The 24,335-nt window shown below is 36.8% G+C and overlaps 1 protein-coding gene across 3 annotated transcripts in view; it reads right to left on the bottom strand.

Annotated features, from left to right (window-relative positions):
- Window positions 1-24,335, bottom strand: part of Arhgap15 (Rho GTPase activating protein 15) — a 602,692-nt gene that overhangs the window by 189,385 nt on the left and 388,972 nt on the right. For all 3 annotated transcript variants that reach the window (XM_037204746.1, XM_028881759.2, XM_037204747.1), the window contains one exon: window positions 10,681-10,758. In XM_037204746.1, the coding sequence (XP_037060641.1) occupies window positions 10,681-10,758 (78 nt within the window). The remainder of the gene's footprint in view (window positions 1-10,680; window positions 10,759-24,335) is intronic.

Raw genomic sequence — 24,335 nt, 5'->3', positions numbered from 1 at the left:
TATGAACCAAAGGCTGAGGGGCCCCCAACTGGATCAGGCCCTCTGAATAGGTGACAAAGTCGATTGGCTTGATCTGTTCGGGAGGCATCTAGGCAGTGGTACCAGGTCCTGGGCTTGTTGCATGAGTTAGCTGTTTGAAACCTGGGACTTATGCAGGGACACTTGGCTCAATCTGGGAGGAGGGGACTGGACCTGCCTGGACTGAGTCTATCAGGTCGATTCCAGTCCTCAGGGGAGACCTTGATCTGGAGGAGGTGGGAATGGGGGGTGGGCTGGGGGGAAAGGGAGGGGGGTAGGAAGGGAGAGAACAAGGGAATCTGTGGCTATTTTGTAGAACTGAATAGTATTGTAAAATAAAAGAAAAGTTTGACTGTAAATCTAAAAAAAAAAAAAAGAAGATATTCTAGGTTGACTTTATTAATCAAATTAAATAGAAATATTAAAAACAAAGAATAGGTAGGGATAATAAGAAGGGACGTGGGGTGCTTATGAAGAATGCGGCATAAGAGGATGAAAATATACAAAGAGAAGCAGTCTGGACTAGAGTAAAACAAAAGATGATAACCCAGTAGAAAAGATAGATGTCACCAATCCCTGGTGCTATTTAAGGAGAAGAAAGGGCCTGAATTTGGCAGTTCTCCAGAGCCTGGCATTTTCTATTTTATACCTATCTTCTTGGCCAGCAGATTGGAATGTCCATGGACATGGGGGTTCAATGACCTAGGGAATGTTATTTGTTCCATGTGTTGATGTATTTCCAGCATCTCACATTTCCAGCATCTCACATGATGTCTGGGCTGAGTAGGAACTCCTTAAGTGCATATCAAGGAGATGATACAAACACCCAGTTTCAGAGACCTCACTTCTTGGTTTCACATAAATGGATTTGTTCTTGGACTCCTAATGCAGAGGAAAACAGTGACTTACCTGTCACCCCTCCTCCAGAGTGCTCGCTGATATGAAAGCATGAAAGAGAATGGACTCTTATGCTGAAAGTGTAACTCTGTCCCTCAGACCTTAGTTCCTTAGTTATCTTGTTTTGAGCCCTGCATCTTGCAAACTTTGGGCAAATCTTGAGATTGTGAATGAAAACATCTCTCCACTGACCCTGCCACTCTTAGTTTCTGTTTCTGAAACAGCTTTGAAGAGGAGAGTGCTTCTTTCTACAGGACACATTTGTCAGGAAATGTTATTAAAGTTCATGGGGCACCTTAATGAGAGATGATGTATGAATACATGAGTGACATTAAAGCTATCATTACTAACAACAGGGATTTCTGGTATGAACACAAAAACAAGATATTCAAAATCAGGACGCCAGCATCAACCAACAGGAGCAATGCAAATCAATTGCTATGGATCCAGCTAACTCATCATTCCTAGCATTTGGGAGGCCAATATAGCAAGCCAAGCTCTATGTCTGATACCATATCCAGTAAGTTCAACTGTTAATGGCATGCTGTGTTGATAGACAATCAGTTATTTTTCCTTAAGTTAGTGTTAGTGAAGTTAGATAGAGATATGGGGTTATTCAATGTTCATTTCTGTCCCTTGTTTATTTTCTTCATGAAAAACTAAATGCAACTTTAAAGGCCTCTGGGAGAAAACAGATGATACTGTAGGACTTGTTTTTATTGTTGAGAAATACAAGAAATGGAACCAATGAGATCACTTGATACTTATGTAATATAAAGTCGGTTTGTATTAACAAATTATAGCTTGCTTAGTTTCTTTTGTAGGAACAAAATTTTGTTTAATGAATACAAAATAACAGGTGTCTTTATGTGCTGAAGGCACACAGATGAATCGAGATTTTACCCCTGATGAACTCACGGGCAGACAGAGACTGTTTACTGGAGAGACATTTCAAATGGGCTTTTCCTTGTAAAAAAGATCTTATTCACTGGATACAGGAAGATATGTTATAATGAGAAGAAGGTTTTGAATCTTTGATGTTCAAAGGAAGAAAACAGTTTTGAGTCTATGATGATAAATTGAATTCAACAATCTGATAATGTATGCTTTGCAGTAAGTTTTAAATGGATCATTTTGGGTCCTTGTTGTATATAGACTTTGTAGCCTTAGGAAGGTTCTTTAAACTTCTGAGGTACAGTTTTCTCATGTGAACAATGAGGGCTAGAGTTACATATATCTGCCTTTGAGATAATGCCATCTAGTAGATTCTCAATTAAGGTCTGGCTATCATTGGCACTGGACTAATTCTGTTATGCTTTTCAATATTATTCACTCTTCAGTTTTGTTAGAGAACCATTAGCCTAGATATCTTTCCTTTTTATTTATTTCTGAGTGTGGAGTATTGGAAAATGATTGTAGTAATGAAACCTGTCAGTAATTTTAATCATATGTATACTACATTTGTAGCATTTTAAAATTATACAAAGATTCAGTTTATATGTGGTAGTGAATACCACTTAGTCAACAACTGAAGAGAAAGTTTACATGAATTAGAAAACTGGTTAACAAAAAAGTGGATAATGATTTATTTCTTAAATCTCAAATATTGTATAACTTATGGACAAATAAATTGTATTTCCCTGGGAAACAAAAACAGAGTCAGCCAGATACTATGGTGGAGGTTCCCAGACATGGCTACAAACTCTCCTCTTTTCAAATATGTGTTTATAGTACCAACCTGAGTTGAAACTAGAGCTTCTATGAATGCATGACTCCCAAATCTATACTTTTGGAAAGTTCCATTACTTGATTCTTGTAGCAGAAACTCTAAGATGTCCCACACAGCCATTTTCTCTTCCTGAGGATCATGCCTTGTGTGTCTCCTTCCCCCAGGGTATGGGTGGGAACAGCCACTTTCTTCTAGCCAACAGAATGTGGCAAAAGAAATAGGATGTGCACTTTATGATTGCCATTACTCAGGCTTCTAGTTTCTGTCTCGTTATTAATCTTTCTCTTTCATACTTCTCTGATGGCACAAGCTACCATTTTGATTGGCCTACAGAAAGGTCCATGCAGCCTCAGGCCTGTAGCCACTGATAAACTGAGACCTTCAGTCCAACAAGCTACCAGAAACAGTCCAGCCAAGCACCACGTGAACCCACCCTGAGGCAAGCCACCAGATGAGAATCCACTCCTGGCTAACAACTTGACTGCAGAGCCTTCAGTGAAACTGTGCCCAGACTTCTAACTCGCAGCAACTGGGAGATAATCAGTCTGCATTGGTCTAAGCAGCTCATCTGGCAGTGACCTTGTCAGACAGCATTGCATGTCTGCAGCGGAGTCGGAATGCAGAGAAAGGGTGCCGTGTGTGCAGTGTAACCAGGGCAGGAGGAAGCTTGCCCTGTTATTCTAGCAGGCTTTCAAGAGCAGCTTATTAACTATTACGGTGGTGATGGTTTCTGATGATGACGATACAGTTTATAGATCTCCTAGGGGGTTCTTGAGGGTTGGCAGCTAAATAACTCTGATTTAATTTCCGGATTCAGTAGCCAAATGTCCATGGAAAATCTGAACTGAATTTCGTTGTAAAATTTCCATAGACTCCACCCACTCCCTGTATCACAAATTCATTGGTAAAAGGAAATTAAGTTTTTCTTTTATATCCAGGAATTCCAAAGTCCATCCATTTGGCTAGTAATATGATAAAACTCTGGATACCAAGCCTCTCAAAACATTTCCTGTATTGGATTTCTCTTTCTAGAAAACAAATCTAATTATCATCAAAGAAAATTCCATCATGTAGATGACAGAACCATATTTGATTATTAATATTTAGCAATATAGTATTACTAATAAAACTAATACTCACTTTTATCTAACTTCTTGTCATCATAATTAAAGTAAATAGTAATTATCAATTGACTGATTGAGTTTTTAAGTTGCTCACTTTTTAAAATATTAATTCTCATTTTGGAAATGAAGAGTCTGCGATTCAAAGAGATCAGAACAAATCTTTTCAGACTTGCAGAATAGCTCAGAATTATGACAAGAGGGAAGGATTCTTATCGGGTTTGCCTTTCCCAATTGACTGCCTCTGACTTTAATTGCTTCAATTACAGCTTTAGGTCAGCTTTTATTGCCTGTTTTGTATTAAATTATATAATATAACCCACAATAAGTGTATAATTTTTCTTTAACTTTAGTGGCCAGAATTTTTGTACATTAAAAATGGAAAGGACACCTAAGCTTGCAATAACTAGAAATTATAGTTTATTGTTTTGGCCTCTGTGCTCAGAAATATGAAGAGTTTGTTGTCTTGACCTCTTTTTTAAAGAATCCTTACTGTGGCCAATGTGCTTCCTTAGGCAGCTAGCAAGCTATATGAGTTCCAGCATCAATAGCATTCAGGCTCACAGGCTCAGTATAGCTGAGAAATGAGGTCTGAGGAAGTTTCTAAAGCCCTGAACAATGTTAGAGTTCGCCCATTTTATAATCAAGTGAACTTTCTAGCTTTAAGGGAAAAATAAATCATTGTTAAAAGAAAATCTCATCACATGGAAGCCAAAAAGGTACACCTTAAAAAAATAATGAAACACACACACACCACCACCACCAACAATACCACCACCACCACCACCAAAACAAACAGAGAAACTCACCCAACACAACAGGATAAAGTGAATAACACAGTTTATTTTGTTGATGCTGTGGTTGCTGAGAAAGTGAAGTAGGCTTAAGGAAATACTCATTTTAAAAATATCAAGAGAGCAACATAAACTCACTTAATAGAAAAATGAATGGAGGACTGTTTTATAAGAACACAACTAGAAGTTGTAAAATCCTGTTCAAAATCCTTTTTCTTTCATCCACTTGCATATTTCCAGAAGAAACCGCCAATTGTCCACATTCTTTCCCACTTTTCCTTTCCTTTATTTGATTTTGATGCTGCAAATGGTAGGGACAAATGTGGAGGGACAGCTACTAAAGCTTGTGCATTGCTTTAAGGTGCATGGCTGTAGAAAAGTAGCTTGGGGATAATTGCTAACACAAAATTATTTTTCTATTGATATATTTTCAGTATGGTTGACCTATTATTAGCAAGTTCAAAGTAAGCAAAACCATTCCTTTCAGCAAACATCTAATACGTCTTCTTGTGCCAATAAAATCTTTGTGAATAAATATAGGGGAGGTACAAGACTACAAATTAAAAATCCTCTCCTACTAAAAACAACAAACACACGTGTGTGCATGCATATAGAAGATTCTTGGCCATGTAGATTTATGTAATGCATATATTTTGATCACCCATAGTGAAAATGTGAACATGATATCTCTTATCTGCATTTCTATCTGTGGAAATCAATTCTAAAATCCTGGTTAGAAGTTATTCCCTCCAATTCCAGGCAAACACTTGCAGGGAAAATCTGTTACTGTGTATCATGAAGTGCTGGTCCTGAAAATCCCAAGTCTCCTCTCGCTACAGTGCTTTATAGTTATCCCACTGGCTCAGGGTTTGGGGATGCTTCATATGTGGTATTTTCCAGAGAGGATGCCAACCCCTCCTGTCTCTTGTATACAGAGTGAACCCAGAAGACATCAAAGTAATACCAAAGAAAGTCACAGCTAGATTGGATTTTGGGCAGTATGTGTAGATGGCAGCTGAAACTGAGTGCTGATGTGAGGAAGTCTGGTGGGATTAAGACCCACTGTCAAAAGTCCTTAAGACAGCCACAGAGCATCCTCTATGTTGAAGCCTGTCTTTTGCATACATGCACCCATGGTGGAAAGCCACCAGGAGGTCACAGGTCATGCAGAAGAATCAACACAATGACACAGGCTGATGACAGGTTGACATCTAAGGTCATGCACCAGTTTTCTTTGGGGATGCCCATATAGACTAGAAAAGTTGCATCAGCAAAATGTCACTGAAAGCTGTCACCAAATTCAACAAACAAGGCAGAGCACTGCTCAGTAATGCACCAATAGCCTAGTAAGTCCAGAATCTGTAATGCCTTTCTGTAAGGCTGCAAAGTGTTTCTTGATCCAAACATAGAATCATAAACCCTACAGAGATTCTAGGTGCCAGGATTCCTCATTCCTGTGATGTTTTCCCAAACATCCCCATTCTTGAATAGTTTTAGCCAAGTTGAATAGTAGTACCGATAACCAATGCTGGGAAGGAGAGTGGAAACAGGGAAGTGTAAATGCATGCATAGCATGAAAAGACACTTCTCTGTTTTTATAAGGAGGATGTAATAAAAATCAGTGCATGGGGAATGTAGCTTCTTGGCAGTGGTTAGCAGTGCAGACTCGAGTCAGAGACATCTGGGACCTAGTCCTAGCCCCTTATCTAGGGACATCATTTAACAACTGAGCCTCAGTTTCCTCACTGAAAACAACAAGCTTAATCATTGTACCTGTCTTCACTATGATGTTGAAGAAAAGCTTAAATTAAATATATATGTAGGGAGTTCAGTGGATAGCCTGATATGGTAAGTTGTGAAAATGGTAGCTACCTATACAATAAAATTATTATCAGCATTACTAATTTTAATTATAAAATGTTTTTTTGAAAGTGATCACTTTGAATTTAACTTGTGTGTCATCTGATCTGGAAGTATAATAAGGGTATCTAATTCTTTCTGGTTTAGTGAGTCAAACAGAAAACCAAAACAAATTGAATCATTCAACTGGTGTATTTAGAATTACTGATGATTATAGCATTCAAGAAAGTCAGCGAAACACAGAAATTGCAATTCAACTGTTCTTGAAAATCTCCAAAATCAGTTTTCATTTGTGTAGTCTAACAGTGGATAGACTTATTCATTTTTTTAAAAAAATGTATATTTAGAACCTTTTAAAAAAGAGGCATCATGTAAGTTGAACACAGAGGAAATAAAAGATGCTAATGGAAGGAGGGAACACCAAATTCTTTTATGTCCCATATGAAATTATAAAATGAATGCATGCTGTTTGCATAGCTCTGTACACTTTTCATGGGAAATTCATGCCATCAACACTTTATTTCATCACACAGTCACATGCACATAAGCATGTGTTAGCCCCCTTGTTCCAAGTACTAATTCAAATAATACTCCTCATTATGAAATTTTGAGAGGGTGATATATATATATATATATATATATATATATATATATATATATATATGTGTGTGTGTGTGTATACATATAAAAATTTTAATGTTTTTTAATTTTATTTTATATGTATGAGTATTTTACCTGCATTTAAGTGCGTGTAACCTTCTTCTGATGCCAGAAGAGGGTGTTGGATTGTAGTGGGTAGCTGTTCCAGCTTTGTCCTGGAAATACTACCCCCATTGAGGCTTTGGTAACTGTCACACCTACAAGGCGGGGCCAAGAAACCTGAAGACCTGAGATCTGGAGGGGCTCTCTTGGTTCCTGGATCCTGGATGCTGGAGGTAGACCTAACAGAGCAGAGTTCTCCAGTGAACACCCCTGGACTGAGCTTCACCTTTCCCAGACCCTGTAACCTATCCCTTCTATTGTAATTTACCCCACAAAATAAACCTCCCTTTTAACTACGTGGAGTTGCCTTAATAATTCTACCAATATTGAGTCACCCGAATAGTTGTGAGCCTCTACATGGGTGCTTGGAATTGAACCTAGGTCTTCTGCCAAAGAAACAAGTGCTCTTAACTAGTGACCATCTCTCTGGCTCTGCTACGTGTAAGTAAAAAAACAAACAAACTCTTGAACACAGAGTCAGCAGTATCAAAGGTCTCAGTGTAGCATCATTTGTGTTGACTGTGTTGAATCCTCACAGTGCTCTAAAACAGGGAGACTGTTTGCTGACAATTTATACTACCAGATACCAACTCAGGCCTCTGTCCAGCTTTACATTGTCAACATTCATGGAAACACGAGCAGTTACAAAGTCTCTGAGGATGCTGAAGTTTGGATTGTAAAAGATGAGATGGATAGATTTCATATTTTCATTGCAGATTTCTTTCTTTTTCAAACTGCTGAGCATAATTTTTTTAAAGGCAGGAAATGCAGCTAGTGTTTGTTTCTAGCATGGCTTCTGTTTTGAGATTTCTTCTTTGTAGGAGAAATGTGTTGCCCAGCTGTCTAGAATCCCAATCAGGATATGGTTTCAGCATGAGCTATCTTACAAGAATGATTTTAGCTGCTTATAAACAGAATAAAAATGAAGTTGGGCTATTTCATGTCATTTTTACCCACAGAAGGACACTGTGACTTAGACCAATGGGACCAATATGAAGAAGTAATGTAAAATTGAGTTCAGTGTTTTTCCTGGTCAAATTAGTCAATAAGCAGAGCCCCCAAAGATTCTCAGAAACAAGAATTATGGGACAACTAGTCAAAAGAACTAGTCAACACATAAAAGAGCTATTCCACCTGAGCTTATAGAGAAACAGTTTAATTCTTACCAGTTTTAATACCTCTACCTGGAGCACTCACAGGACCATACATACAGAGGCATATACACATACCCCCCTCACACACACACACAGGGGCATACACACACATAGATGCACACATACATGAGTATGCACACACATATATACTTGTCCCACAATTATTAATATAGGGATGCCGCAAGACTAGCACTGCTTCATGAACAAGAACAACAGCAAAATATGCTGAAGAATTGGCCTAGGCCTGAGTCCAATTCCTGGTATCCATGTTGGGTGGCTCATAACTGCCTGTGAACTCCAGCTCCGGGAAGACCTCTCACTTCTGTGGGCATGAGCACTCACTCACATTCGCTTACCCACACACAAACACAAAATTGAAACAACAAAATTTATCTTTTTTTAGAAAAGCAATAAAGAGCCGGGTGGTGGTGACACAGGCCTTTAATCCCAGCACTCGAGAGGCAGAGCCAGGTGGATCTCTATGAGTTTGAGGTCCAGGGCAGGCACCAAAGCTACATATAGAAAAAGTCAGGCTAGAAGAGGGTGCTGGATCCCTGGAAACTCAAGTTTTAAGAAGTTGTGAACCACCTAATGTGGGTTTTGGCAACCAAATTTGGGTCCTCCGCAAGAGTAGGAAATGTTTGTAACTGCTAACGTGTCTTTTGAGCCTCCTGTTTGTTTCCATTCTCACAAATATTTCCAAAGCACTTCCCTCTATCCCGCTAATTTTACTAAAGGAAAAAAAAAAAAAACAGAAACATGAGCACATAACGTTTAAGTAAGATGTCAAGGATACAAACATGTTATGGATATCTGGCCTACATGTTATTTGTCTGGTTATGAAATGTATAAACTACTTAAACATCATTAAGGTCATTTAGGCTTCCTGATTTTCTTTTCCTAATTTTCTTATTTTTATTTTTTCCTTAATATACTTTCTAAGAGTAGCTCTAGGCTCTTAGCAGAGTTGAGCAATAAGTACCGTTATCACATGTGTTCTCACACCTCCAAGAGAGTCCCTTTGTGCTAGCACTTTGCACTGATGAAGTAACTTTGTCACAACTGATGAGCCAATGTTGATGTATTATTGTTGACTGCTAGCCATGGTTTATGTGAGCTTTCATTCTGTGTGTTGTATTTTTTATGGATTCGGCTAATAGATAATAGCATGTATGTACGATGCTGATGTCATACAAAATTATTTAACTGCTCTCAAATTAATTCTGTGCTCACTCATCTTCTCGCTCAAATTCCTTTTTTACCATGAATCTTTCACTATCTGTATAGTTTTCCTGGAATGCTGTATAGTTTTCCATATGTAGTTTTTGGCCTCATCTATTCAGCAATATACATTTAAGTTTCCTCTGTCTATTCATGGCTCAGTAGGTGGTTTCCATTCATCACAGTAATATTCCATTATATGAATTTACCCCATTTTTTAATTCATTCATATACTGAGTGGTATCTGATTTTCTTCAAGTTTTTATCCATTCCTTTCTGGGGCTGGAACCCAGGGCCTTATCCATCCTGCATGCTAGGCAGACATCAAACTTCAGAGCAATATCCCAACCCTATCTTAAAACTTTGACAATTATGGGCCGGGTGGTGGTGGCGCACGCCTTTAATCCCAGCACTCGGGAGGCAGAGCCAGGCGGATCTCTGTGAGTTCGAGGCTAGCCTGGGCTACCAAGTGAGCTCCAGGAAAGGCGCAAAGCTACGCAGAGAAACCCTGTCTCGAAAAACCAAAAAAAAAAAAAAAAAACTTTGACAATTATGAATAAAGCTGTAAATATTTGTGTTCAGAATTTTGTATGGGAATAGCAAGGCAGTTCAGAGATTTTGTATCAGATGGAAAGAACCCAAAGTGTATATTTCCACTGAATGGGTGTTAACTTTATCTCAATTTTGATTTGTATTGTACTAACATCATGTACATCTCTCATGTTTTCTTTTTAAATGTTTGTGATTTTTGCTTAAATGTTTGTGATCTTATGTTTTCCATCATTTGTTCATTGTTTCCTTCATCAACATATATCAGGTACCTATTATAACCTGGAAACAGTTATTCAAAGCTGGGCTACGTTTCTTTATTTTATTCTTCTCTTTCCTGTTTGATTACTTTGTATATTCTACTTATTGTTTATGTTATATGAGCTATTAGTTTGATTTCTATTCTATGTATCTCTGGGAACACGGGTTATTGTTTACTTCTCTGACGATAATTTAGTAATTCCTTAATTTCTGCACATTGTCCTTCCTCCTCCTGCTGTCTGCTTATCATGCACAGCAGCCTCTGAGAATCACTAGAAATGTGACTTTTGAAGATATCTGAAGAAATCACTTACCTTGGTTGACGATAAATCTTAACTTCTGTATTGTTGCCAGATTACCACTAACTCGATATATCCCATCAACATCTAGGCCTGAAAACAAAATAGCATGTTATAAATCAGCACGTGGGAGAACTGAGAATATAAACAAACGATAATGAAGTGAACACCCCTCCCCCACAGAGAAAACACATTTCTAGGACCTCAACTAAAGCAATATTCAAAATTTGAATCCCCCAATTTAAATCATAAAATGCTGAGACAACCAGCATCAAATACAAGTTTCATTAAAGCAACAACAACAAAAATCCATGGGGTTGCAAGGCATATCTAAGATTATTCTCAAGACAAGCAGGAAGCAAAGTGTGTGTGTGTGTGTGTGTGTGTGTGTGTGTGTATAACTGCCCTTATTTGGAAAGATAACACAACTGGACACGTGAAAGCTGTTTCTTCTTTCCCCTTTGTCCTCTATTTGTTCCACTCCTTCCATGCCCCACCCTCCTCTCTCTCCGTTCCCAATCGTGCCCTGTTCTCTGTCTCTTGCGATCACTGCCACATGGCGTGTATTAGCTTACTGTTTGACCTACAGAGTATCAAGGTTAGTCTACGTTTGACTAGTTTCTAGCATGTTCCTCTACTAAAATGTTACACTATAAAAGGAAGATACAGGAAATCCTGGCCTATTGGTATATTAGTTTCAGATAGTTTTAACTTATCAAAATAACTTATCTTGGTAGGGAACTTGGATAATCACTTACTTGGTTTTTTAACATATTTACTTATTTTATTTAGTTATTTCCATAACTAAGTCTGCAGGATTACTAAGGAATGAGGAAACAAAAGAGATACTTATTCATGTACTATTATTATCTCCAATGAATGTTGATGTTATAATTTTTGTGTTAGTATACATGCTCTCATGTCTCTAGACTTTCAGACAGACAAGTCTGAGTGAGAATATTGGTCAAGGGCATGGACCATTATTCCAGCATCTTCTCCAGGGAGGTAGCATTAAATCATTATTAATGATTATCATAATGGTGATTCATGATAATCAATGTTAAATATATTGGAAGAAACTCATGCTATTTTGCAACAAAGACTTTACAAAGATCTTTAATTATAGAGACTGTCATTTTGCTGCTTTGCCATTTCTATACTTTTACACATTTTGTGTTGTGTAAAGCATTTCTTCATAAGCTTACAGTAGAATAATGTAATTTATACCACAGGCATCAGTGACATAATACAGAGCAACTATTGCCCATGGTCTGAACTCTTCTATTGTCAAATAGCAGTGAAGTAGAATTGCTATTAGCAAGCATCTTAATTATTGTGGGTTGCGAGTTCCAGAATAAGCTAATGATCAATACATTATTGAGACACTTTCCCTTTCTGAGAAGTATGAACTGTGAAGGATTGAATGAGGTCACACACCTATCTGTAAATAGGAAAATAACCTAAGACATAGGACATTTTATAAACATCAAACAAATTTTTCTTCCCAATGAACAAACTACCTCTGTTGATTTAAGGGGACCTACTGTGTTTGTCCAAAGGACAATATAAATTTGGCATCTTAAATGTGACAATCATAATTAAAACTTTTCTAATATCTGATTCTTGCTTTTACTGCAGGATCCAGTTGTCCTTACACTTATGTGTTTAAGCTCAAAATGTTAAGAGATTAATTTAGAATGATTTATAGACCAAATTTTAACTAATATAACTAAATTTTCATATTGCATCATCAGACAGTTCTTGGCATTTTGTCTTAATTTGAAACCTTTAAAATAATATGATGATATATTCTTAAAAGTTAAAATTTATATACTGTTGTGTATTCTTTTCAAAAACTTTCTTTCTCTTCTAAACATATAAACAGCTGCAGATAATGGTTTTGCATTTTCTGAAGTCATTATTGGTGGTTCCTTACTGTCTATAGAACAAAGTTCAGAACAGTAATTTGGGGCTGTTGAGGAAGACTTGGGATTGAGATATAGACAAATATCATTCAGAACTAAGAGCTATAAGTAATTTCACCCTGTCTACTAAAATAAAATTTGACCAAATGAAAATTGCCCTAATTTTTCTATAGATTACCAATTGTTTTAAAGGATTTCAGAGGAAAAATATTTTTAGAAAAAGAAATATGTGGGTCTATGTTCTCCAAAGGAGAGGTTCCAATTTATCTTTAAAGGAATCAAAGTAGTCGCAGTTAAGAGAATTATTAAAGATGAAAAGCCAATCTATATCTGGTAAAAATGAATATACTGACTTTGTATTCATTTATTTGTTTTGCTAATTATCTGAGCCTTTATGAGATGTCAACAAAGATCAGTGAAAATAAATTCCAACACATTTTAATATGAATCATAACTTTCCTTAAGCCTCATTTGGTATGTATCTCTTTTATGTACAATATAAAATCAAGTACATTTTTAATTTTTATCTAAGACTCATAGTATTGTTTTAGGTGTATCTGAAGTGACTATGTTTTGCTACAGACTGAAATTCAACCACTGCAATTCCTTCAAGTCCCAGGCTTTGCTTTTCTCTTGTATAAGTTGAAGCTGCAGCAGAAGAGGCACTTGCTTTGGTCTTTTGGAAGTTTCTGTAGAAATATTTTTTGAAACAGTCAGTAATCAAAACCGTTTGAAAGGGTAGCATGGATTGGATATATTACTTATGAACAATTGTATGGTACAGCAGTGTTTAAAGAAGGCAGCCTTATCCTAAATTAATAATCTATTTTCTTTTGGGAAGAAAGCAGGTTGTGCTGGTGATGGAGATGGAGAGGGTAATTCAGACCTGTGCCACTACTGTGGTTGTGTGACTGAGTCATAGCTGAGAAACTGTTTTGTGGCTTCAGTTAGAAACCAGAAAGTAAGAGGGAGTAGAGTCAAACATTTAGATGCATTATGAATCCAATGACATAGCTTCTAAGTCCTTCAGGTTCAGAGATATCAACATCATACATCTTGCAAATAACAATAATGTGGACCTTAGTGGCTCCTGCTTTGGGTGGGTCCTGGCACCCTGGTACCATACTTTTTTAAATTTTGTAAGTAGAGTGAAAATGATGAAGTGTATATTAAAAAAGAGAGCATTGCATGATTCAAAAATAATCTGGAACCTATCAGTGAAGTCCAGTAATTATAATATATAGGTACAGCCTTGAAGCTGATTAGCTCTCTCCTGAATGGCTACAGAATGACAACCTCAAAATCCTGGGAGCATTATCTGAATTGCAGCTATTCCTGTGCTGTTCCCTTTTTACTCCAAGAACTTTGAAAGTTTCGCCAAACCAAACCAATGTAAATTGGTGGCTTTGGACATCCTTTTCATGACCACATTATCCTTGCTGGATTGAGAACTACTCATTTTGGAAATAAAGTTAGACTTGGTATGAGTTTTAAATGAGTGGTGTCTTCAAGGTAGCCACATTGTGCTTTGGTGAAGTTCAGGACAAATTACTTTTGAGAGTTACCTCTTTTCAGTAAATAACATGAGTGAATGCTGACAGAGGTTTTTGCTTGCCATGCTAGGAATACATCAGGAACATGATGAGACCAAGTCATTGCACTTTTGTTTTTTTTTTAAAAAAAACAGACTGGAATGAACAGGATTACAAAGATTTCTCAGAAGAGAACCACATTCTCTGAAGTATCATTTGCTTACTCATCAGCTGAATTTTTATGTTTCAAAACACTGTTTACCATTGGCAGAAATCACTGGGTGTTGCTGTAGGGGATTTTAAAAACTTGTTCCTTTTTCTTCCAAAGAAGCTTAAGCTAGCATAGATGTAGTTCAGCCACAGTGCTGGCAAGGGACTGAGAAGGAGGAACTGAATTTTGTTTAGTTTTGCATACTTGGTTACTGACCTTTTGCCAATTTCTGCTCATTATATATGTTGACTCAAGGGGGTTATGATATTCTGTAGGATACCCCTGTGAAGAACTGTGCCTACTTACGTTGTCTGGGAACAGTGTCTCTTCTGCTTTAATGTCTCCACATGTGTGATGATCTCATCAGCTTTCTGTCTTTTTGGAGTCTATTTCTGCTGTGATGTTGTTAGCGCTATTCTTGTCTTCCTTTCTTCTTTCCTTCCTTCCTCCCTCCCTTCCTTCCTTCCTTCTTTACTTCCTTCTTCTCATCTTTCCTTCCTTCCTTCCTTTCTTCATCCCTTCCTTCCTTCCTTCTTTCCATCTTTCCTTCCTTTCTGTTCTTTTCTTCAAGAATATACGTTTCATCTTCTTATTAGGATTTTTGAGAAAAGAAAATCAGATTTTTTTTTTTTAGGCAGCTACCATCTTGAACTAGATGCATGTACTGGTTTTATAATGACTGAATGTTTAATGCTGAAAAAAATGTCACTTGAATTCTGACATGTAGCTATGAGTGTTTTCACTCATGCATGGTATGTAAATGATGGTTGATTAAATTATGAATATTTGAATTATTTGCTATGTTACTATACTGTAATATTAAGAGAGTATGTTAATGAAGGTTCCTATTTCAGTACATCTTTCATGACTTTTATTTTTTGTATTCATGATTTTTATTGTGTTTATAGAAATGTTATTGTCATTATGTTTTAATAATGTTCCCTTAATACTGAGGGTTTTCTCTGTCATTTTTTCATTAGCCCTTTATTTTCAGTTTCTCTATGTTTTTGATAATTAATTCTATTTTCTTATTTCTATGTTTAGGGTACTTGCTTGATAGAAACAATTATTGCAAAATGATTTTCCTTTTCTCTTAAGGCAATAACAAAATCCTTATCTTCAACTGTTTCTTCACTTCTTTTATTTATTTAATTTTGGTTAAGGTAATTGTGAAAGTTTTATTGGTATATTTTTTGATTACTCACTTGTGGAAGAGTTTTTCATCCACTAGGTATTTATGAGAGGTTCACATTAAAAAAGCAGAACTTTTGTTCTCCTAACAGTGGGACAGACAAGCATTTGTTGCTCAATTAAAAAACAGTAAATGATGGGGCTGGAGGCTTGCTCAGTGGCTGACAGCCCTGGCTGCTCTTATAGAAGTCTGGGGTTTTATTCCTAGCACCCACATGGTGGCTTGCAACTATTTGAAACTCCTGTTCAGGGGATCTGAGGCCCTCTTCCAGCCTCTGTAGGTACAACATGGAAGTGGTCTACATGCATGTTCTTGGGCATATACATGTCTACATAAAGCAATTAAATAAATAAATATTAAAAGACTATTGAACTGGAATGGGATCACTAAGAAACTGTTTTTTAAATTGTACAAAGCCTGTGAAAGAACTGAAAAAGAATCAATTGCTTTATATCTTTTACCTAGTTTCGCAGAGGGGGTGAATTTCAGATTTCTTAAAATAGAAAGTACACACAACTAAGGAAACATTCTATGGGCCTAAAGAATAGGGTTGTATTAAACATAGAGGTTCTGTAATCAGAATGAGGATCACCTTCCGGGGCTTTTTTTGCCACCTGATTGCCTAGGACACTACAAAGTGCTCCACCATTCCTTACACCACTGTCCCTTCAACCCAGTACTAGGAAATAAAAACATTTAATGTCCCTCCAACAATACTTAGTTATTAATATTACCTGTACTCACTGTCCTGCCCATTGCAGACTTTGAAAAAGCACTGTCCTACTTGGCAGCTGGGAAGACAGGTGCTAACATCGTGCCAGAGTTAAAACAGGTAAAGGAGAAGGACAAAATCTGTATCGGTAAGTGTGCTAGAATTCAGGTTTCTTACTGATGCTGTACTGTGCTACTTAAACCTTAACATGCCTATATAACTGCATCTAGAGATTATGGGGGCCTGGAGGTGGGAGGGAGGGCAATTAGTTATTCTGTTTTAAATATTATCAGGTATTCTGTACAGAGATAAATGTTTGGCAAAATACATCTTGAAAAATCTTTTATTACATCACTTTCCTAGTTTTATTGCATCACTTTCCACACTATACATATGGGATATTGGACATTTTATAAGTAGAAGGGAAACCTACTGAAATCTTCAAATATTTGTGTGAAAATAGAAGCCACTCTCCTCCACATTTGGGAAGTCACTGTCCTCTTTGTTAAACCCTGTCTCCTATGTCTGTACTTGGTTCTTACCAAATATCTCACCAATTCCTCATAATGAGAGATACTTGCCTACACTGGCTGAACTATAGCATTGTAGATAGTGCACACAAGCTCCACGACATCCATTTCCTGTGCTTCCTAATGGATTGTGATAGCTTTTGCATAAAACCTCCATACATTTCATGTAACTCATATTCCCACTTTGACTACTAGGCCAACTTCCTTTAAAATCAAACCTTTTAACTTATGGATTGCTAAATGATCGGTGAATCAGGGAAGAGATGGGGGAAAGTGTTCCAATATGGCTAATGTGGTATAGATTGAAGCCATTTGTGTGCCATATTTAATATCTGGGTAAAGTGAAATGATAGACAAAGGATGATATTCCTTGTATGGCTACTCATTTTTTATATACTTACTCATATATATCTGTCTAACTCAGCAAAGAATTTGAGGTCTGTAGGATAGTATTCATGACTATAATTTATAGAATTATACCAATCATGAAACCGTTCCATAAATCTCTTAAAGTTAAAAAAAATTCAAAAGAACTTAAGTTTGAACGTGAAATATCACTAAGAATATTGCCATCAGAATAAAGTTGACGGACTGAAATGATTTTGGAGAACAGAAAGCTTTGCCCACAAATAGTCTTAGATCAATTTTAGTATGTTTCTTGCTTTCAGAGCAATCTCAGACTTGAAGATAAGTATTGGCAAGTGACTCTGGTGATCATTCAGCAGAAGTTGTCATCTTCAAGGGAACTTTCACACAGCTGGAAAATACTGACTTTGGAAGTTACTTACAATAAGTTCAGCTCCTATCGTCCTCTGCATTGCTGAGGCTCCACTGTTTAATTTTTGCTGTGATCATGCTGGTGTAACAACATCATTCTTTTGGTATTGGGACTTGTTTCATGAAAATAAATAGAAGTGGCTCTGCCACCATCATCTGGTAGTTTGCTGGCACCCGTAATAGGAAAACCTGAGGTTTAGTGGCAGTAGGGTGTCCCAGTAGAGTCAAGAGAGAAGGAGTTTCACATGGGTGCCATTACTAAGGAAACCTAAAACCTGGGGAGGAACAATCTGTATCTTTGCTATGTATACTTAGTCCTTTGAAACATTTTAGCAGCAGACTATTTCATAAATTAAAAGCATGTAATAAAAGGCTGACCAACAGGACACAAGCATGGAGAAAACACTGTCTCCTTTCCTGTTGAAGTCATAACAGTTATATAAAGTCTAGTCTTTGAACCTATCACACTTGAAATAGATATTGATGTAAAATTCATATATTTGCTGTCATCCTTCCAAGACCTCCCCTCCTACTTCCCTTTAAACATCTAAACAAAGTGACCTCATTGTTTTCCATTGGACTTCTTTTTTTTTTTTTTTAAACATTGGCAGGGATGATTGAGATTCAGGAATGTGGGAAAATGGATTCCCAAACCACGTCTCTCTCCTTTCATTCTGAACTGTAATTTTTGGCTTGGCTTGACTCACAGTCATCACATTTCAGCCTGAATCTCTCTGTAAAGTGATCTTTCTTAAACATTTCTCTCACTCATCAAGGGATCAGAAGGAAAGCCATGCTAGCCTTTCAGCAAAACACTTAGAAGGGGCTTTTATGGAGGAGTCACAAGAGCTAAATTTCACCTAAAATTGTTTGAAAAGAACACATTTTCAGAGCCTTGCTGTCCTCCGTGAATCTTGTCATCTGTATGCCGTGAGCTCCAGCAGCTATTTTAATCTGGTTTTGTTTGCAATCCATTTGGTGTCCACCCAAGGAAATGCAGGTGATTTTAATTAACTTACTGCTAAAGATGTCGGAAAACAAAACAAAACAAAAAATCCAAAAACCAACTTAGTCCCATTGTGCAGAATTATACACTTAAGACCTGTCTTATATTACTTACAACACGTTATTAAAGAAGATGACTTTATGCATATATTTACCTCCTAATTCACTGTTGTTCACTTTTTTGTTAAAAATAAAACAAAACAAAAGCAAAAACAAACAAACAAAAAGAAAAAAATGAGGTTTATGAAACAAGAAAAAGCCACACACATACACAAACACACAGACACAATACAGACCCTAGGAATGTTTGCCAACTTTTTTTTTAACAAGAGTAGCAACTTAAAAATAACATTATTTTTACTTTGTGCAACATAGTTTAATATCTGAAATAACCCTGTTCCAATAAAAACCTATTGAAATACTCTCAGGCCTAACTCTGCCCTGAAGGTAAAAGTGATTAATTGAAAGATTTTGGCAGATCTCCGCTCACCACCAGGGCAGTTTAATTTAGAACACATTCAACCATTTCTCAGTGTCTCTGTGCTGGTGGGGCATGACTTTTGATCTTCTTTGGGGAGGCGTCTGTAATTCAGAGCCTTGGGCTAGTCACTTCCTGGAGGGTTTTCATGGCTGCCCCTGCTGCGCATTCAGGTGAGAGACAGCCCTGCTATACTGGAACCTCTGCCTTAGATTGCTGAAGACAACTCTAGGCACAAAAGGACACCTCTACAAAACCTGGATGAGCACGCCAACCATCAGCACAAGCAAGCGCACCAAAATCACAGACTAGGTGATTCCTTTCAGCCTGGTGGTCCTCTCAGGCTTCTGAGACATTCTAGCACCGTTCGACACCTCCCCAGTAAAGATGGGGCTCCTGCGCACAATAGTAGCAGCGTTGATGCTTTGAGTCTTAGGAAATGTAAGCAGGATTATTTTTGAGAGACTATAGAAGAATTCACATCTTCAAAATTTTAAAGTACTTCTGCTAAACAGAAAAATGAGATTGGGGTCCATTCCTCCTTGTCTGGCAGGTGGAACAGTGTTTGTTGTGGTTATATGGAAGCATTGAGAAGCTGAATATGGGAATGGACATCCTTGAGTTGATGAACTCCAGTTCTCTATGTAATTTGGCAAATATTGATTAAGCTCACTGTATAGAAATAGAATGCTAGGTATTGAGGATTTGGTACAGAACACATATGCAGCCATGCAGTCATGTGTGTGTGTGTATACATACATATGTATGTATTTTACATCTATATCTATCTATATATCCCAACTATCTATGCATTTTTCTAAACTATAGATTAAGCCTAAGCCTCACACCATTGAGTTTCATACAAATACTCATTTATTCATTTTCAGAACTAGGGTTTGAAATCAGGGCATTGTGAGGGCTAGGCACAGATGGCATCAGCTTTTTTTCCCCTTTAATTTGTACTCTGAGACAGGGACTCAGTAAGTTGTCAGATTGGCCTTGAGCTCACTATAGCTGAGGGAGGCCTTCATGTTGATACTGTCTTGCGTTAGATTCTATGGAGCACCTGAGATTATATGTATGTGCCATATAAACATGTTCTTTTGAAATCATTCTATATGTGCTTCGGAGATGCCTAGTCATTTAAGAAGAGCAATCACCACCCTTGTAGAGAACAGGAGTTCAGTTCCCAACACTCACATCAGGTAGCTCACAATCACCTGTAACTCCAGCTTTAGGAGATCTGATACCTTCTTCTGGCCTTTGTGGTTGCCTGCACAAACACAGCACACAGACGCACAAGTATACACAAATGAAAAAAAGTTAAATATTAAAAATATATCATGCACACACAAATATTTTACTATCTATATTTTTTGAACAAATAATAATTCTTTAAGATAATCTCATAGATTATATTTATTTTCTTTTACAAATATTGTGAAGTTTTAAAAATATATAAATTTTATTTTCTATGTAACTTTTGCCTGCATATTTGTCTATGCACCACATATGTGCCTGCTGTCCTCAGAGGCCAGAAGAGGGCATCAGATCACCTGAAACAAGAGATGCAAGCCATTGTGAGCTGCTACATGGGTGGTGGGAATCGAACCCAGGTTCTCTGGAAGAGTATCCAGCACTCTTAACCACTGAGCCATCTCTCAAGTCCCATAGATTATGAGTTTTTGCTTCATCATCAATATGTCCACTGTCTTTGAGTTCTAATATGTATCTCTAATTTAGTCGAAAGATGTAAAATCCAGGAGATGAGATGAAAATTCTTTATGGGACACACATAAGAAATCCAAAATTTTAACTGATTGATGAACTTTTCTACCATTAGATTCAGTACGGAAAGGCTGAAAGATACAAATACAGAGAAAAGAGAATAGACGGAATCTTTCCCCTAGCTATAAACCCTAACCCTCATGGATGATCAATACCATTCACATTCGTGATTTCAGGAGTCAAACAAACAAACAAACAGACAAACAAACAAACCACTGAGGTTTAATTTATTAACTACTAAAATTACAAAGGCTTCTTTTAGTGGTCGAGCAGAGAAATTGTTAGCTTCATTCCTGACTGTATAATGGTTGTTAACCCTCTACCAAAGAATTGTACACCCTCTGGATACTCAGAACACATACAGGTGCTTAGAAAAAGGACATTCCAATACTCGTATAAACTCATCTAATGCTAGTGTAATATGAACCAGATTTCCTGCTTCTGAGTGATTTTTGTCACATAGGTGTACATTGAAAGTTTTATTGAAATACATGTGCATGTATGTATACACATACTCAAATACATTTAATATCTAACATCTTTTCTAATATATCATTATGGAAAGAAGGTATGCAACCTATTATGTTTTACAGATATTAATATCCATTAATATAATGTTTATGGGGTGCTTAATCATATATGTAATTTTTCCAATGATGGGAAACAAAGTTTCACATATATTTCAAGATTTCTTTATATGAAATTTAAAGAATATCATCATTTCCCCATTTCCTTAAATACTGCCCAAATTTAAGGCTTAGGAATATTTGAAAATCTATAATCAGTCTCTCTAAGTGATACTTGAAGTGATATTAGAGGGTAGACATTAAAGACTACCAATTTGAAAACTTAGAGTTTATGTACTCAGCTCCCACAAAAGGTTTTAAGATAATTACAGAGGCCTTGTTTATATTTTCAAAATATTGAGGAAACAATTATTTCTTAAAACATTTATTTCAGACAAGATTGCTGATATGTAAAATTCTATAATAAGAAATAATGTTTTTCTCTTGAAATCATTCCTTTGTGAGAGAACTTGATTACTGGGAAGTAAAAATAGAGTAAGCATTGTTAATCTGTGTATGATATGAAGTAGATGAAAGTAGACTGAAAGAGATCAAGGACAATGCATTGAGAGAGGAACAGAGTAAGAAAATTTGTGGGCCTTATTGGCTTTAAAATAATAAAATAGAATGGCTTACACTTTACAAATATTTCTTTACATAGGTATTTTACTATTTCCTTATAAACTAAGACAGAGAAAAGAAGTGATCTGCATGTATGTATAAATTTGGGGAGAGAAGGGTAATTTTCAGGATGAGTAAATGCAATTAATTTTTAAATGGTTTGCTCTTATCATCTTAATATTTTTTTCATCAAGAATGAATTGTAAAAGGATCATCTACTGTTCTGCAGGTATAGTTTATGCAATGCTGCTTGTCTCAGAGTGAGTGCAATGTTCTCCACTGAGTCCTAAATCCTCATTGAGCTATGCAGGGCTTTTCTCTAGACAACCAGATGTCACTAGAGATGCTTTATTTTCTCTTGAAATCAAGAGAATCTGACATCAAGGCTCTTCTCTTCTCTGTTTCGGACAGCACACAGTACAGTCTTGACAACTTATAAAGTGGTACTCTCTTGCACCTTAGCCACATGTGAAACTGTTTACTTATAGACCACTGGCTACACATGATACCCCTCTTCTTCCTAGGAACCTGACGTCTTTCACAATAACTCAAGCTAAGTACAGACACATTGCCTCAAACATAGCTTACTCCTGAAGTCAGAGAGACTTCCAACCTGCTTTTCATTTTTACAACAAATCTTAATAAAGCCTTGTGGACCCAGGACCAGATAAATTTCTATTAATTCACTGGCCAGAGTATCAAAAGCAAAGACTGACCTTACTTATCCAACTTCAGAGCAACATGCTCTACAAGCAGAACTCCTTGTAAGGAGGAGAGTTCTAAGCTTGGGAACATCATATGCCTTAGAAGTGTCTGTGCGACTCCCTCTCTGACTTATCAAAACAAACAACAAACTTTCCTTTCTAGTGCTTAAAATATTGTAAAAGAAGACAAGACCATTTCTTTTTTAAAATGACCAAAATAATTAAAAACAGATGTACTCAAGGTAATGCACAACAGAGTAATAATGGTGCCTGAACCCTCTCTGTACATGATATTCTTGAAATTGTTTGCTGGAAGAATACTAGGGGTAGAGGCACAGGGAACACCATGGAGTAATGGAACCAGCTAGCAAAAGGAAGGAAAAAAGGAAACAAATGAACTCTTCCTTCCTTTTTTTTGGATCCCCTGTCCTGCTCCTGTGAGAAGTTTCACTGACAACATCTTTTCAGTTATCTGCTCATCATTTCAGGACTTTTTACTCTGCTCACCCTAACTCTGCTGCCTACCAGTGGTCTTTCTAAAATCTTGTTCTACAAATTGAAATGAAGTTTTATTATTCAACAATATTCAACAAGTGAAGTGTTTCTCTGTCCCTCATCCTGTCAAGACAGGACAATGATGATGTAGGATTTTTTCTACCAAGGCCTGATTTCATTCTAAGACAGACTTCTAAATGAAGACTTTGAAAATGAAGTGGCTGTTCATAAGCTAGTATATCTGTGTAGCATTTGAAAATTTTTGTTAAGCATAAACATTGTGATTTTTTTCTTTACAGAATTTTGGTAATAGAGTATGAGAGTTGATTTAAAAATATGGAATTTAAGCCAGGAGTGGTGGCTCATGCCTTTAATCCCAGCACTTGGGGGGGGGCAGAGGCAGGAAGATCTCTGGGTTTGAGGCCAGCCTGGTCTACAGCATGAGTTCCAGGACAGCTAGAGATACACAGAAAAACCCTATCTTGAAAAACAAAACAAAAAAGTGGAATTTAAATAATTCTTTTATTGATTTCACTATGAAAAAATGCTGATTTATCCTCCTTACACTTAAAATATACTATCTATTAAATATTCATATTTGTATCTGTAAAGACATGAGAAAAATATGGTCAAAGTCTTTTTTTATATTAGTTCATTTTCCTATTTCAGAGTTCCTCTGCATTGTTCAGTAAACATAGAACTCAATTTGTTTCTGTTGGTTCTTCAGGAGGCCATAGTTGACTTGTAGAACTGGATTTTTTGAAGAGCAGTTGATGTCTAGCATCAGTATACTTACTCACTTGGTAGCTCAGGCTGGCCTCGAACTCACAGAGATCCACCTGACTCTGCCTCCTGAGTGCTGGGATTAAAGGCATACGCCACCCTTAAATAGAAGTTCAACTAGTTTACATAGGAGAACAAGTTGCTTTATCTGCTGCCTTCCACAAAAAGTTGGTGGGAAAAACCTTTCTAGTGGGAAAAGAATTTGAATGAAAAATATGGAGATATATATATATATATATATATATATATATATATATATCAGACTAAGGATTAAAAGATGAATATTATATGTGAGGAAACACTATAAGACATTTCCACTATGTTAGTTTTTCCAAAACTTTGTTCCAAATC

This window comes from Peromyscus leucopus, chromosome 4 (assembly GCF_004664715.2).
Source record: "Peromyscus leucopus breed LL Stock chromosome 4, UCI_PerLeu_2.1, whole genome shotgun sequence".
NCBI lineage: Eukaryota > Metazoa > Chordata > Mammalia > Rodentia > Cricetidae > Peromyscus > Peromyscus leucopus.
Note: the sequence above shows the minus strand (reverse complement) of the source record. Positions and strands in the feature narration are given on the sequence as shown.